This window comes from Pleurodeles waltl, chromosome 7 (assembly GCF_031143425.1).
Source record: "Pleurodeles waltl isolate 20211129_DDA chromosome 7, aPleWal1.hap1.20221129, whole genome shotgun sequence".
NCBI lineage: Eukaryota > Metazoa > Chordata > Amphibia > Caudata > Salamandridae > Pleurodeles > Pleurodeles waltl.
In genome coordinates, this window is record NC_090446.1 from 1,384,398,553 (window position 1) to 1,384,412,997 (window position 14,445).

The 14,445-nt window shown below is 44.9% G+C and overlaps 1 protein-coding gene across 4 annotated transcripts in view; it reads left to right on the forward strand.

Moving 5' to 3' along the window:
- LOC138246373 (sodium-dependent neutral amino acid transporter B(0)AT2-like) overlaps positions 1-8,466 on the forward strand; it is a 278,385-nt gene extending 269,919 nt beyond the window's left edge. For all 4 annotated transcript variants that reach the window (XM_069200937.1, XM_069200938.1, XM_069200936.1 and 1 more), the window contains one exon: positions 340-8,466. In XM_069200937.1, the coding sequence (XP_069057038.1) occupies positions 340-669 (330 nt within the window). In that variant the 3' untranslated portion in view covers positions 670-8,466. The remainder of the gene's footprint in view (positions 1-339) is intronic.
- The last annotated feature ends 5,979 nt before the right edge of the window (positions 8,467-14,445 follow it).

Below are 14,445 nucleotides of genomic sequence, written 5' to 3' on the forward strand. Positions count from 1 at the left end.
CACAAATATTGATTTCTTCTTCACACTGTATTGCCTCTTTGGGATCGCGATGCTAACATTTCATGTGTTGCTCAGTACTCTCCCCGCTTTATCTGCATTATGGTGTGTCTGCACTGACCATTCACTCTGGAGGCAATATACCCTGAGTTCCTTTGTGCGCTGCTCTTGTTGTCTCTGTCAGATACAAAGTGTAGCATGTCTACACTGATTAGTGTGTGTATGTGAGAATGAGACCCTGGAATTCCCTGTGTGCTGCTTTGTGATCTCCCAGCTTCAGCTGGTGCCCATCAAAGATGGGTGATATCTGATTCCTTCACTCAATCCATTTCTCTCTTGCAGGCTTTGGAGGTGGAGCGCGAGTACCCGCCCTGGGCCCTGGCCATTTTGATTGGTCTGATTGTGCTGGCTTTCCTGCCCATTCCGGCTCTCTTGCTGAAGCAGCTGTTAAAGGAACGCAGAAAGAAGCACAGCTCCGATCCTTATGGCGAGTGTGATTACAGCCAAGGAAACACGGATAACGAAGCCATGGAGGAAAGCCCTGCAGACCTCGAATGCCAGCCAAATGGTTACCGCCCCATAGAGATGGAGGATATGACTGAAACGGGCATCCTGCTTGCTGAAGTCCAAGGTCCTCGCACAGAAGAAGACAGTGACCAAGCATTCACTTAAATCCAGACAGATCAAAGGTTTTAGACTTATTATATGGAGCAACTGCTACAAAGAAGGGGCTAGTCACTCACCCTTCACTTCTTCCACTAGGTCCTGGATTGAGATGTGCACTCTTGCTACAGTCATTGTCATTGAAACTGACTCATTGTTGATCCTGGTCTGTGATCAGAAGCTATAAGTGATACTCTACTCGTCTTTTGAACCAATAAATGTGTCCTTTGCACCTATGTAGGTAGGATAGGGTCATAAACCTGCCAACCTGTGCCCACTGGGCATGATCACTACTCTCATATCAGACTGACACAAGAGTAACCTGGAAGCTCCTACCACCCATTCCAGGGATGCTACAGCTAATGGAACCACAGACGTTGGCAGATGTTTCAGCTTCCTTTTTTTTTTATAAGCAGTACAGTAGGCAGAGGTGACGGGAACAATGCTCTCAGATGCTCCTGTGGAAATAGAACCTACCACCGTGCTCTGTTCAGTGGACAAAAACGACTGCCATTGAACAAGAAACAAAACAGTCAGTTGCCAAAACATCATTAACCATGACCATTGATTGGTGGAGATAAAATTACTCAATCCCCTATGAGGATTGAACAGTGGATGAAATACCTCCGATCAGAGAATCTCAAGAGAGCTCATCTTGGTAGATCAGACTAAGTGAACTCTCAAATCGTTGGGTTAGACTAAGTGAGCTCTCACTTGTGAGCTAGATTAAGCAAGCTCTCCTTGGTGGGGAAGATAAAGAGAGATTTCTTACATGGGTAAGACTGGGATGAGCGAACTTTTTTTGGGGGCTCATACTAAGTGAACTATAATTTTGGGGATCTTTTCTCATTCTTGGGTGCAACAGCACGTTTAGTTTCCTTGATGGTAAAGTCTGAGCTCTCATTGGTGGACCATTTGGGATAAGTGGTTGAGTAACTGCCTGATTTCCTTTTATTTGTCTTCCCTGCTGCACTCCTCTTGATGACTAATGTGGCAGTGCACTCTTTCTTTAGCTCCTCCGAAAAGAAGGCGCTGGGGTAGCTAGAAGAATGTAAGCTTTTATTGGAGGGTCAGTTAGTGAAAGCGTGTAGGTTGGTCAAAATGACAGCAATCTTACTGTTTAATCCACCATACAGCACGTTTGTGTTTTTTGATCCAGTAGATCAATTAGTAAGAATACGTTCATGCTTGGAAATGTCCAGTTCCCATCTTCTAGAATGCTCCCCTGATGACAGCAGGGACACGCCAAAATATTTTCTTGAATGGTTTTTTTTGTTTTTTTTTTTGTTTTGCCTTTCTCTTGAGTTGCCTGCCCCTAATCTCACAGTTCCTTCCAATTTTATTCAACTATTCCACGTTTTTAGTTGCTTAGTTTTAAAACTGGTATGTATGTTTTTGGTGGGATTTCTGACACTTTTCTAGTGAATCTTTTGCATTTTATCAACAGTGCACCTTTTTCTCATTGATGTCACCGGCTTGGGTGTCCTATTTTTTTTGCTATTTCCCTTTCTTTCCTTCCATTTTCTGTGTGATTATCTATCTTCTACCGTGATGGACACTCTGGAAGGTAATGAACCTTAAGTATCCATGCTATTTGCAACGTTGTTCTGCTTTGGAAAATGTACAAGCTCTCATTCATGGCAGCAACAGGAAAGAAGGGGAACTGTGGCTTTAGCCTTACTGCCGAGCCTCATCAAGTAGGCCAAGAAGAAGGATAAGCATGAAAAGCTCCTCCTAGTAGTTAATTTCAGTGGCAGAACAGAAGCCACCATGGACATTGTAGCCTCCACTGCTATTGACAGGTACCGCCGCAGGAATGGCGTTTGCAGAGCACAAGGCTCTCTGTCCATGCTCTACTATAATTGTAGTGTAATGTAAGACTTTTACAACAGCGTGTGTGCTGACAGCTATGTATTGAGTCTTTCGGTCAACTTCCTAGAGAAATGTACTGGATGTGCCTATGGTTAGCATGCCAATTTAAAACACCGCTTTTTTTGAAGACTTTTTAAGATCCAGCCAGTGGACTGCAGAAGAATGCATATCATGTTACTCTGGAAGAGAAAGCTTCAAAACTAATGCTACAGGTAACTAACATGTTTCTTTCTGAGCTCAAGAGCTGAGATGTTACTGACCCAGCAACCTGCACCCATAACAATCAGTGCTTCATCAGCATCTCCAAACTAGTTGTCACCTTGTCTCTAGCAGTGCCGCTATGATGTCATGGTTCCTCTTGACACGCAGGTGATATTTTGCACCAAGCAGATTTGGGAATCTCAACGCCAGGCATTTTAAGCCCATATCAAGAGATATTCAAGCTCCTGTAGGCATTTCTTTCAGTGTTTGCAATAAACAAACTGATTCAGAACATCAAGGGGGCAGAATCTGAGACAGCATGTATGTGTCCCTCTGGCATGGTGAAGAATCTAGATACTGGGAACAAAAAGCTTTCCACGAGCCAAAAACACAGAATGGCAGAGATGATTTAGTTTGAGTTAAGAAACTTTTCCAATAGCTTCATCTTGCTCTACTGAGGTAGCCTTTTCTTCCACAGGCCTGTTGTGGAGGAGGTTTGGGTGTGGTTGGGTATGGTGTGTGCATGTGTGTGTTTTTGCACAACATCTGAAACATTTTATGAAATCTTTGAATTTTAGTTTTTCATAGCACTCCGAATGCAGCCCACTGGTTCCCATCATCAGTAGGCCTACACATCCTTAGAATCTGAGTTTGGTTTTGAAACATCCGGTCCATCGCCCTTGGAGATTAATGTGCTTGCCTTGATCTTCCAAGCAGTGCTTTTTATCATGACAAAGTCGTCATTTGGACCAATCACTGTTTCCTCTCTGTTGTGTTTTGGTAGTTTCTTCTCAATAAGGCAGTGTCTGTTGCTAAGACAAAATACTTAAAGCTTGGAAACAAAGATTGGTGAAGCAATGAGAATTGCTTTTTTGCTTATTCTGAGAAAATAATACCACACAGCTCCACAAAGCAATATGTGTGGCTAAGAAAGAGCGAGTACTGTGACTGAAGTGCCAATTCCCAGATGGCCGGTATAAAGGATTATTATTATTTTTATTTTTTTTAACAAAATGTAGCAACCTGAATGCCCACCTTTTTGGAGCATAGCATCTACCACTGCTTTCATCAGTGGCATTAAAGTGGTGCAGATTTGCAAGGCTGCAACAAGAGGTTTGATACATACATCACAAAGCATTTCTGAACGTACTTTAATAGAAGGCTAGATGTCCGGTTTGGCTGTGCAGCACTGGATACCTTGCAAGATTGCCTGTGCTGCGGTCTAAATGAGACTGATAAGTTGCTCGGCCTGGAGAAAGCTGTAAGAGACAGACCAATCTTCTTGAGAGCAAGCATAGAGCTACATGCCTCCCCATCCCTAGAGCCCTTCCCTCTGGTACCATTGCATATGCCGGACAATTGGGGGTTGGCTGTCGGTAGAGTGGGCATCTGAACAGGTGCATGCAAAAGTCAAGTCCTGTACTTGATACTAATGGGTTCCAAGTTATATTACTGTTCCCCATGGGAATCCTGATGGCAGGGGACACTACAAATAGAAGGTACTCGGAATGGTATATTCACTTTTAGATTTATTGAGAGATTTCTCTGGTGTGTCCCTTCTCGGTATAGAGAAAGATAGCACATTATTCATTAAGCTTCCTCTTGCAGTCTTCCATTGTGTATCCACACATTTTCAATATGTGAGTGCGTTGAGCTGCTCTTCCAACTCAGAGTGGTCTAGCATTGTGCATTTGGGTCTTGATTCCCAGTCTGTTTCTGGCCTTCCTGGCTCTTCCAGCTATGACTTTCCCCTGAAAGCAGGAGAAATGTACGTTTCTTTCGTTTACTGTTCTGTGCACCTTCCTCTTAACATTTTCAAATTTGTAGATATTGTGACAATCTTCAGAGAATTAAAATATCGAATCTTCCACCCAGCGTGGATAAATGTGGAAGAAAGGTGCCTTTCTGTCTGCATTGGACAATCATCGCCTGTCTTCCTTTTCTTGGACCAATCAGTGTTGTTTGTCTTTTAATTTGTAAAAACAGTGCAGTCTGAAGATCTCACAGCACCTGAGATTAGGTTTTTCCACGAACTCTCCAGTTTTCTTTTTTTAAATCCTTCGATTATTTTCCTACACTTTGGGTTTGTGCCTCTGAATGGATGGTAGGGCTGGGGGAGGGTTTTGTCTTACGGCAAGCTTGCCTCTGAAAGGACTGTAAGCTCGGGACATCCTCGCCTTTAAAAAGCAAGTTGAATAGTGGTAAGACTCAGTCGCATTTCACACCTGACATCTTAAATGTCTCTGTCACACTAATATTGCTTTGCAGACATGCTGGCATATTGGGAAGGTCATACCTGCCAGTGTGCATTTTGTAATTTGCTAAAAGTGCCCACAAATGTTAGCTACCTATTCCATAGCTTTTAAAATAGCACTCGTCCTTCTTGAATATACTGTTAGGTATGATCCTAAAGGCATCCTACAGCAGATCCTTACTTTGGACAGAGGGTTTTTATAATCCGACCTAAACACCGCCCTGCCTTTAGATGGTAAAGAATGCTTTGGGTATGTCAGACGCGTACAGTGTGCGCTGCAGTTTGATGAGGCTGCTTCGTCATGTTTCCCTGGAACTCTGTCTAAATTAAGAAATTTGCCGCCCACTTGCCCTTTGTACACATGATTGCAATGGTTCATAGCCTCCATGGCATGTAGCATCTCCTTCCCTGTTGATGCCTCTTTTGGCCTAAGAAGCCATGATGGTTGGCGTTAAGTGAATGAGACTGGTGATGCTTACTGGCCTTTCTTTGGCATCCCGTGCACAGGCTCATGTGCAGAGCTGGACCGAGTGGTATTGTGGAAGAGATTTACTCTTTATTGGATACAACTATGACCCTGCAACAATCATTGAGTGTGGTTCGGGTACAGCAGTAGAATCTGGCTGGAGTGTCCTACTTCAAGTTAGCTGTGGTTTAGGTATATCACTGTAACTGTGCCCAAGTCACTTGGCTGAAAACTAAGAACTGATTTCTTAAGGTGTCCTCGGATGCCATAGAAATTAGGTAATTCTTGTCTGAGACTATATAGATTCTATGTATTGAATGTTTTTGGTGCATTCGAGAGTAGTAGCAATATAATGTGCTGCTGGAGGTACTCCTGCAATCAGACCTCAGTATGCGAGCATGATCTTATCAAAGGGCCTCGCAGACACTTTCAAACGTGTGTGCGACCTTTCATGTGCAGCATCCTGGCCCTGTGCACAGTAGGAGAAGGGAACCTACCCATATGAAATTCAGATTTCCCAACACTTGGCTGCCTCTGAAAAGTGAATAGGGTTCTGGCAGAGACAGCTAGATGTCAGGCACTTGAAATGGCACTGACCCACCCCAGCTCTGATAGTCTGGCAGATGTGCTGGACTCCCAGAAAATCGCTAACTGTCCTAATGGTCCAGGCTTCTCCTAGCTGTTTTTCACAGCTCTCAGAAGTAAAGAGTCTGGGGTACTCCATTTGCTTGTACTTGCTTCCTGTTTTCCCACTGAACTTTGAAAGCCATGAGTTTGGAAACAAATGGAGTGGTGTCTGTTCCACTCTTGGTGGCAGGACCCATGCACCTGAATGACTAATTTATAGATTTACAACAGTTCAAGGCACCTTCATGTAAATTGTTTTCACTTGCAGAAATGTACAGATGTATTTATGTTGCCAATTTCGACTTCTTTTTAACTTAAGCCTTTAGAATGATTATATCGTATAGAGATATATATGAGTAGTTTGATCAAAGCTGTTTCTGTAAATATGTAGTTTTGTGTTGTAAAATATGTGGAAATGCCGAAACAGTTCTGCACTCTCAAAAGTTCGGACCCTAAAGGGGAGATGAGCAGTTGAAAATGGGGTGCTTTTTGGACACAGAGTTAGCTCTCAAGTCACTTGAGACCGGATTTCATCCATTTCTAGTGTTGTAATGACAATGTGAATCTTTCTGAGCTGGTAATGTAGCTCCCTTGCTGGTAAACGAGCATACCCTTCAAGTCCCAGCAGGACCAACTAACTTTTTTAAAATGAAAATTAGTTCAGTGAGATTTGCAAAAGCATCACTTATTTAAGTACCAATATTTCATTAGGTTGTCATGTGAACCATGGACGTGTTATAACTTCACTTCACATGTTACAACCGCTTTATTATAGCTCCCAATGCCATTGACTTAATATAGACCTAAAAGCAGAACGAGAAACCTTACTGTCCTCAGATGTCATGTTATTTGCTTGTAAAAACAAATCTTTCCTACCCCTTCCTTTTTAACGTTCTAATTCTCCAGATTTGGAAGCAGGAGATGCCTCTATTGAGTGCTGCTTTGCTGTGCATAGTGGGTAATAGTTGTCACCCTGGCTAGGTGCTCACACCAGAGAGTGCCTGTAGCTGGAGACGACAGCATCTACAGTGTGGATGGTGGGAGAGTCCCTAAGCCTTGCCTGTATCAATTGTTTCCAGCCTCTCTGCTCGTCATTACTGAATGCAGTATTTTTGTGCTCCCCCCAGAAAGCTCATTTTCGTGTTAGTCCTGTCAAATCTCAATCCTTCTTTTGAAGTGGGTGGACAAACTTCCAGTCCTAAAGGCTGAAAACTGGCCTGTTTTTACTGTGATCTCACTTGCCTGGCTAACAAACATACATCTACCTAAGCGTCTTAAAGTTGGAAGGTGGCACTCGCATAGACCCAGTCAAATGACCATCGATGCATCTTCTTTACCTGTTTTAATTAAGTCCGGAGTGTGCCTTTCTCCTAAGGGGAAAGGTAGATGCATGTTACAAATGGGTATGGAACTGGTAGATGTCCCAAGAAAACCGTTTACCAGCCACCACCCAAAGCAGTGTGAAAAACAGGGTTGAATCCTCTAAGCTAAAATCTGAACAGATCGTATATAGGGGGAAATGTATTTAGACAAAATCTGTAGAGGAGCAACGTCAGGCATGAGTAACCAACAATTCACATTATGGTAACCAAGGTGATAGGCACTGTGTGCATTTGTACACATTTGCGTTTGATTTGGAATAAAATGAGGTCTTTCTAGCCTTTCGTTTCAAAGTGTGGTTAAGGTACAGTAAAGGATGCTCTCAGGGAAAGCACTTGGAAAAATATTTTTTTTTTTTGTCTCCTGGTACTTCCTTTCCCATCTCGCGTCCCACATTCCCTGAGCTAGTTACAGTGATCATAGTGTGTCAAGAGGAGATATGCTACCAGTGCCTAGTGGATAGCGGCTCTGCAGACATATCAAGAGGGCAGACTTTTTCATGTCCGTTGAGCAAAGGGTTCCCTGGTTACTTCAGTTTTTGGGGAAAGGAGACGTGGCAGACAACTCACGGTGGCAGTGGGGCAAATGACCTGGGGCAGCTTGAGATATCTGGACCTGTTGTTAGTGGACTAATCTGCTGCTCGCTGAGAAGTAGATTTGGAGTTCCACGTGCCATGCTTCTTGTGTTCCCTTTTTAGTGACAAAAATCACTGTCATTCAAGTCAAGATGCCTAGAGTCACCGCCATAGACGCTCAGATTGTGGTTGTACTTGTTTGTTGCTTTTGACCTCTTGTTTTCCATCGGTGCTGGACTTCCCAAGTGTAAAAATATCTTTAACAGCGGAGCAGCTGCGGTTGTGTGGACAAGCTGGAAAACTCAATGCCTCATTATTAACATGCCTTAGTGCTGCTAGATTCCCTTCTCCCCATCCACGAGGAGAAGCCAATAAAATGTGGAAAGAGTCAGATGTTTAGCATTTTTGAATATTAAACTATTTTCACCAAACACGTGGCTGTTTTTACTCGTTCTTGGGAGGCTGAGACTGTCGGACCATTGTAGACATTAATGCTTTTGGTGTTCCAAACGACAGAATAAACACAAGTGTCAACCCTGAATCAAGAGCTGATGCCTAATACCTGCACACAACCAGGTAAGTCAGCAGAAGGGTCTAACTTGAAGACCTAGACACATAGAAAGCTGTGAACCCTTGCCCGCCTCGGGGCTCAAGGCTCAGAAGGTATGGAGCATATTGCAGTATGCAGTTGAAAAGCAAGTGCCCACAGTTCAATAGTTTAACGAAGGGCAGGTACTCAGACCCAGTAGAGGAAGAGCAATGCTTACTGGCCAGTGGTTTCTGTAGAGGAAGGGCAGCTGTTTCTGCACAGAAGGAAAAGAAATGCACAGTATTTCAGCGCATGCAAAGAAGCAACTCCCTTCCTTAGTCTTTTTGTAAAGGCCGGTGTTCAGTGCCTCCTCAGTAAATGCGGGTATGCTTATTCTTTCAGTCCCTGCGGAGTGGGATAGTCGCTCACTGTCATTCAGTCTGTGTAGAAATGCATACTTTTCAGTCACAAGATTTTCTGCACTATCCCCAAACGGTAAAATCTCTATGCACATAGCCGAGATCCTTAAAACACTTTTTGTAATATATATTTGTTCGCACAAATTGTTAATTAAATGAATGAAAATAGTTTTATAAAATGCTAAGTTTTCCAACTTCATTTTAAAATAAGCTTTTAACAGTTATAAGGTGCATTTATTTGAAAACCACTGTATTAAACTGAACTGTATGTTTAAGAAATCATGAACCAGCAGCTTTCCATCATGCCTTTCCTTGAGAAACATACCCACACACAACGGCATTTCACAAGACTATTTCTGAAGGATACATTTTTTTTACAGACTTATTCAGCATATGATGAATATCTTCCAGGTCCCAGGCTGGATAAGGAATCTTTTTCCCAGCAATAGCTTTCCAGCATGGCAGTTGGCAACATGCACTTTTGGTCATGACTCCATCTGCCCAGGATGTGACAACATTTAAACCTTTAATGCGCTACTGGGCACACTAACATTTTTTTTACACGTCTCATCAACTCTGGTTAGGAGCAGTGTCTACGTGCAACTCCTCTTTTTAAGGTTTCACGGTTTGAATCCTTTTACATTTGTAAGACTGTCATTGCCGGACTTATACAACATCTCCTTGTATTGTCCAGAATTTAAAGCTTACCCCACTGTCTGCGACTCTGTTCTTTGATGCATCTGAAGCCACCAGAGCTAGTGCATCTCCCGGATATGCCACAGCTCTTCTCTTCATGGTCAGATAAGTCTCCTGACAGGGTCTGATCTTCCAAGAGGTCTACTCACAAAAAAAACACCACAGGAATGAGAAATCCTCTTCCACACAATTAAATGGTACCACTTCCAAAGTCATGTGGAGTCACAACACACTTCCCAACTCTGTGGTCTGGCTCTGTATAGGTTTAGGTTATCTATAGGATGGATCAGTGCTCGTGCTGGTTTGGCATTTTTGTCCGCTCCAGCCCCATAGTCACCGACTTTCACTGGCTTTCGGCCTTAGGGCTGCTTTTGGGTGTCCCCAAAGGTATGGACAGCCATGCACTCTGTGCTGTCCTTGGAGCTATTGACCTCATCCAAATGGTGAAAGAAAATGTTTGGACCTGTGTTGATGATGAACCATTGGCACATTCAATCTATTTGGTCTAGAGATCTGCCCATCAAGGAGGAACCTTTTGGGTCAGACACTGATGTGCCTGTCATTCCTAATGAAGATAAGGCCGTATTGGGGATGTGTACCTCTTGAAAACCTCCATCACAAGTTTCTTCGTTGATACGAAATGCAACAGGAGGGTTGAAATTATTCTGTTCTCCACTGAGGCCAAAACTAACACTCTGATAGTCTTCTAATGGCAGATTACTTAACTTGTGAATTTCTAACAGTGCCACATTGGATCAAAGCCTTTTCAGCAGTTCCCTGACCCATCGACAGTTGGCATTATGCTTCTCTGTGTCAGATTGTTCCCTTTTTGGATATGACATTGTGGTCTCTCCATATGTGCCACCTCTGCTCACTGAAGTAAATTCCTTTCTTTCCATGCCTTCTGACGTGGATCTAGAGCTTGCAGTGTTTGTTTTTGAAAGACTTTTCCCTCAAGAAAGTTTCTCTTTTTTACTCCTAAACTTACAGTGTGTAGATATGGGCCCTAAAAGGACAGGGTTTAATCTGCACTGTTCCTGTCCATGAAAGTTGTCGGTGAAAGAAACCTATGACGTCTGCTATTAGTGCCCCAGCACCCCACACAACTCTGAGTCGTGCCATTGTGCAAAAATGGATCACAGAGCCATCCTTGATTGCAAAGCTAAGTTAGCTGTCACTGGACTGCGAAAAAAAGAAGCAGTCCCATTCAAAGACATGCACTCGCTCTCATTCCTGGGGCGCCCACGTGAACATTCAAAGTCACGGAGTTTAGGTAAGTCGAGGAAATCCCACCAAAAGCATAAAAAGTCGAAGCATGGCTCCCCGTCGTCCCGCCCCTCACACCATTTGGAGTCATGCGACGCACGGGTGTCTCCAGGCCTCAGAGCTGTTCCACTGAACAGACTTCAGCTTTGTTACTGCTCTGGCTTCCTCTTGAGTGGCCTTCTACAATGGATGAACTCCATCAGTTGAAAGAGGCTGTGGAGAAAATATCTGGTACCTTCACCAGATCCCACAGCAGTGCCTGCAGGCCCCGAGGATCCAAAGTGGCTCCGGCGTATCCATCCCTGACGCAGACCACACCACTCGACTTCTGCCCAAGGATGGCCCCTCGCTCTAGCATGACACCGCAACTACAGCCTCGGTGTAACATCTGATGCCCCCACGGCACCCTGGTCTAAATCGCTACACCAGTTCCGATGTCACAGAGGCCAGACATAAAGCCCATAATTTTATTGGGCTTGACGGTTCAACCCCTCGATCTTCTGGCCCTCAACATTATGCTCATTTCAATCCAGAAACATACTACTATTATGATGACGATGATGGTGGCTATTGAGGCGATTTTTGTAATAAATGGGACATTTTCGAGGAGAGCTCCAGGATGCCAGTGGGTTGGACACATCACCAGCCCAGGCTACCTTTCCACACAAAGTTTTGGCAACTGAAGACACTACCTACTTCACCACACTGATCAGGAGGGCGGCAGAGGTCCTTACTGTTCTTATGCCGAAAGTAAAACCAAATGTCATGACTGAGGTTCCCTGTCCTGAACGCATTCGCCAATAACTCGTACTACCTTTTAATGAGGCCCTCATTGATGTGCTGATCGGCACCTAAGCAAAATCAGGATCTTACCTTCCAGTAAACAAACTAATGGCAAAACTGCAAAGGCATGTCCCTGGAAACTCAGACTTCCTACTCCAGCGTCCTACCTCAGAGAGTTTGGTGGTAAAAGCATCCTCCAGCTGCCTGAACCCCAACTCGTTTCCTACTACCCCACATGATAGGGAGTCAAAATGAAGTGACACATTCCCACAGCGGTCTAGCCCACAGGTCTTTGAATACCCCATGGCTCCTGGGCATGTACTGACACACATTGTGGGACAGGATGGCAAACATCTTGCTGGCTGTCCCAGAAGAGATTAGACCAGCCCTACAATGACTGAACTTGGATGGTCAAGGCATTACAAAATCTGTTCAGGTCTGGTCACAACCGTCAGTCTGGATAGGGTAGTCCGGGACCAGCGTGGTTCTTCGGCACCACACCTTGATTCGCTGCACATACTTTTCATCTGTTGTGCAACTGCCTGTTACAGACATGCCTTTCAATGGCTTGAAACTATTCAAAAGGAAAGCTCACTTGGCCCTGGAGGGATTTAGAGAGCAAGGCAAATGCCTGCTCTGTGGGGCTAGCTTAGCTGGCTCAGCAGATCCCACAATAACATCACCCCTTTTGAGGCTTTGTTAAGGGGATATCAGGAGTCAATATCTGCCTTAGCATTAACAGGCCTCCAACTCCTTTGAAAGGCGAGGCCGGGGAGCAGGTTGACAGCATCTAGGCCCCTAGGGCCAGCGTGCTACCCAATCCCTGACCCTGTTGCTGATGTAAAACTGCTTTATATTATCCTTGGAGGCACATTATCGCCGAGTTGGAGGTTGAGTCATCTTTTTCCTCCCCTGATGGGTAGCTTCACATCAGACGAATGGGTTGTCTAGATCACGGACAACCCTTCCTATTCGATCTTCTGGTTATGCAACCCACACTTCACTGCAACACCTCCCAGAGGACCACATGTCCATACTTTGCAGAAAAGTTCAGACCTTCTTAGCTAAGGGAGCAATAGAGAGGGTGCCAACTTCAGTTATCTGAACTGGTTGATAATCCTCCTACTTGCTGGTACCGAAGAATGATGGAGACTTTCGCCCTCTGAATCTCATCCTCTGGAAGGAAAAGTTCAAGATGCTCAGCCTGGCCAAAGTTCTGTCTGCCCTGGATCCATGAGACTAGATATGAGCACTGGACTTACAGGACGCATATTTTCACATAAGGTTCCAAGTAGCCTTTGAGCACTTTCTGCTCTCTATGCTCCCCCTTGGCTTTACCACTGTACCTCAGGTGTTCACCACGGTGATAGAGGTTGTCACAGCCGATCTACAGGTTTTGAGAATGCCAGTCTTCATACCTCAATAACAAGCTACTGAAGGAGAGCTCACCTTAGTCATAGGCCACTGCCAAATGACGGCTCATCTGTTGAACTTTTTGGGCTTTTCCGCCAATATGCCAATCTGACTCCTTAACAGCTCTTCTTCATCAGAGCCATCCTGGATCCCTTCCAAACCATTCCTCCGCCTCAACAAGTCCATCACATTCGGGCTATGATCCTGTTGTTTCAACCCTTGACCTGGGTCTCAGTGAGAATGGCTCTGAGGCTTCTGCACATCTTTGCCTCCTGCATCCTGCTTGTGGCCCAGCCTATTGGCACATGCGGTCTCAGCAGTGAGATCCAAAGTCTCAGTGGGCTCAGCACTAGGGCTACCTATTGAATTCCATCCAGGTGTCTAAGGAGGCCCCAAAAGACCTGGAGGGGTGACTGCTCATCCACGATTAGACCGGCGGCAGACCCCTCTCCCACCCAGTGCTGACGGTTGTCACTGATGCCTTGTTGCTGTGTTGGGGAGGCCATCTGGGAAAGGTGTACATCAGAGGACTCTGGCCTCTAGCTGAGAGTCTCCTCTACATCAGCTTGCAAGTGATTCATGTAGAAATTAAGATGTTCCTCCCATTCATCACAGGAACAGGTGCAGAAATTCTCAGACAGCACTACCTCCATATGGTATTGCAGCATACAGGGCAGCTTGGGGTTGTGGGTTCTGTGCCAGGAGGTTTAGCACCCTGGAAGAAGCTGACTGATCAGAGCATCTCGCTGACTGCCCAGCACCTGGCAGGAACTTTAAACTCCAGGGCGGACAAACTTAGCTGACTTTGCGTAGCGGATCACAAATGGCAGTTACACTCTAAGGTGACCCAGGGTGTTTTTCAACTATGGTGAGTCCCCTAGCCAAAGCTATTCTCTACTGCAGAGAACAAGCCGTATCCAAACTTTTGAGCGTTGGAGTTCCCAAGGCAGTTATACATCAGAGACTCCTACTGCCAGCGTTTGGGGTCGGGTCTCCTATATGCCTTTTCACTCCTCCCTCTGCTGCCCAGAGTGCTGAAACCGATCGGGAGAGACCTGCCCAAGTCATCCTAATAGCTCTGGACTGGGTGAGAAGAGCGTGGTACCCTTAACGTCTGACCATGAGCAATCGCCCTCCAATGCGCCTGCCCCTTTGGGAGGGCCTCTTTTCACAGCAACATAGCCACGTCTTGCACCCGAGCCTCTGCAACTTAAACCTTCATGTGTGGATATTGATCAGCGACAGCTGAGGCCTTTCAATCTTCCTCCCAAAATGATTGATGTTATCTTGGCAGCCAAGCATCC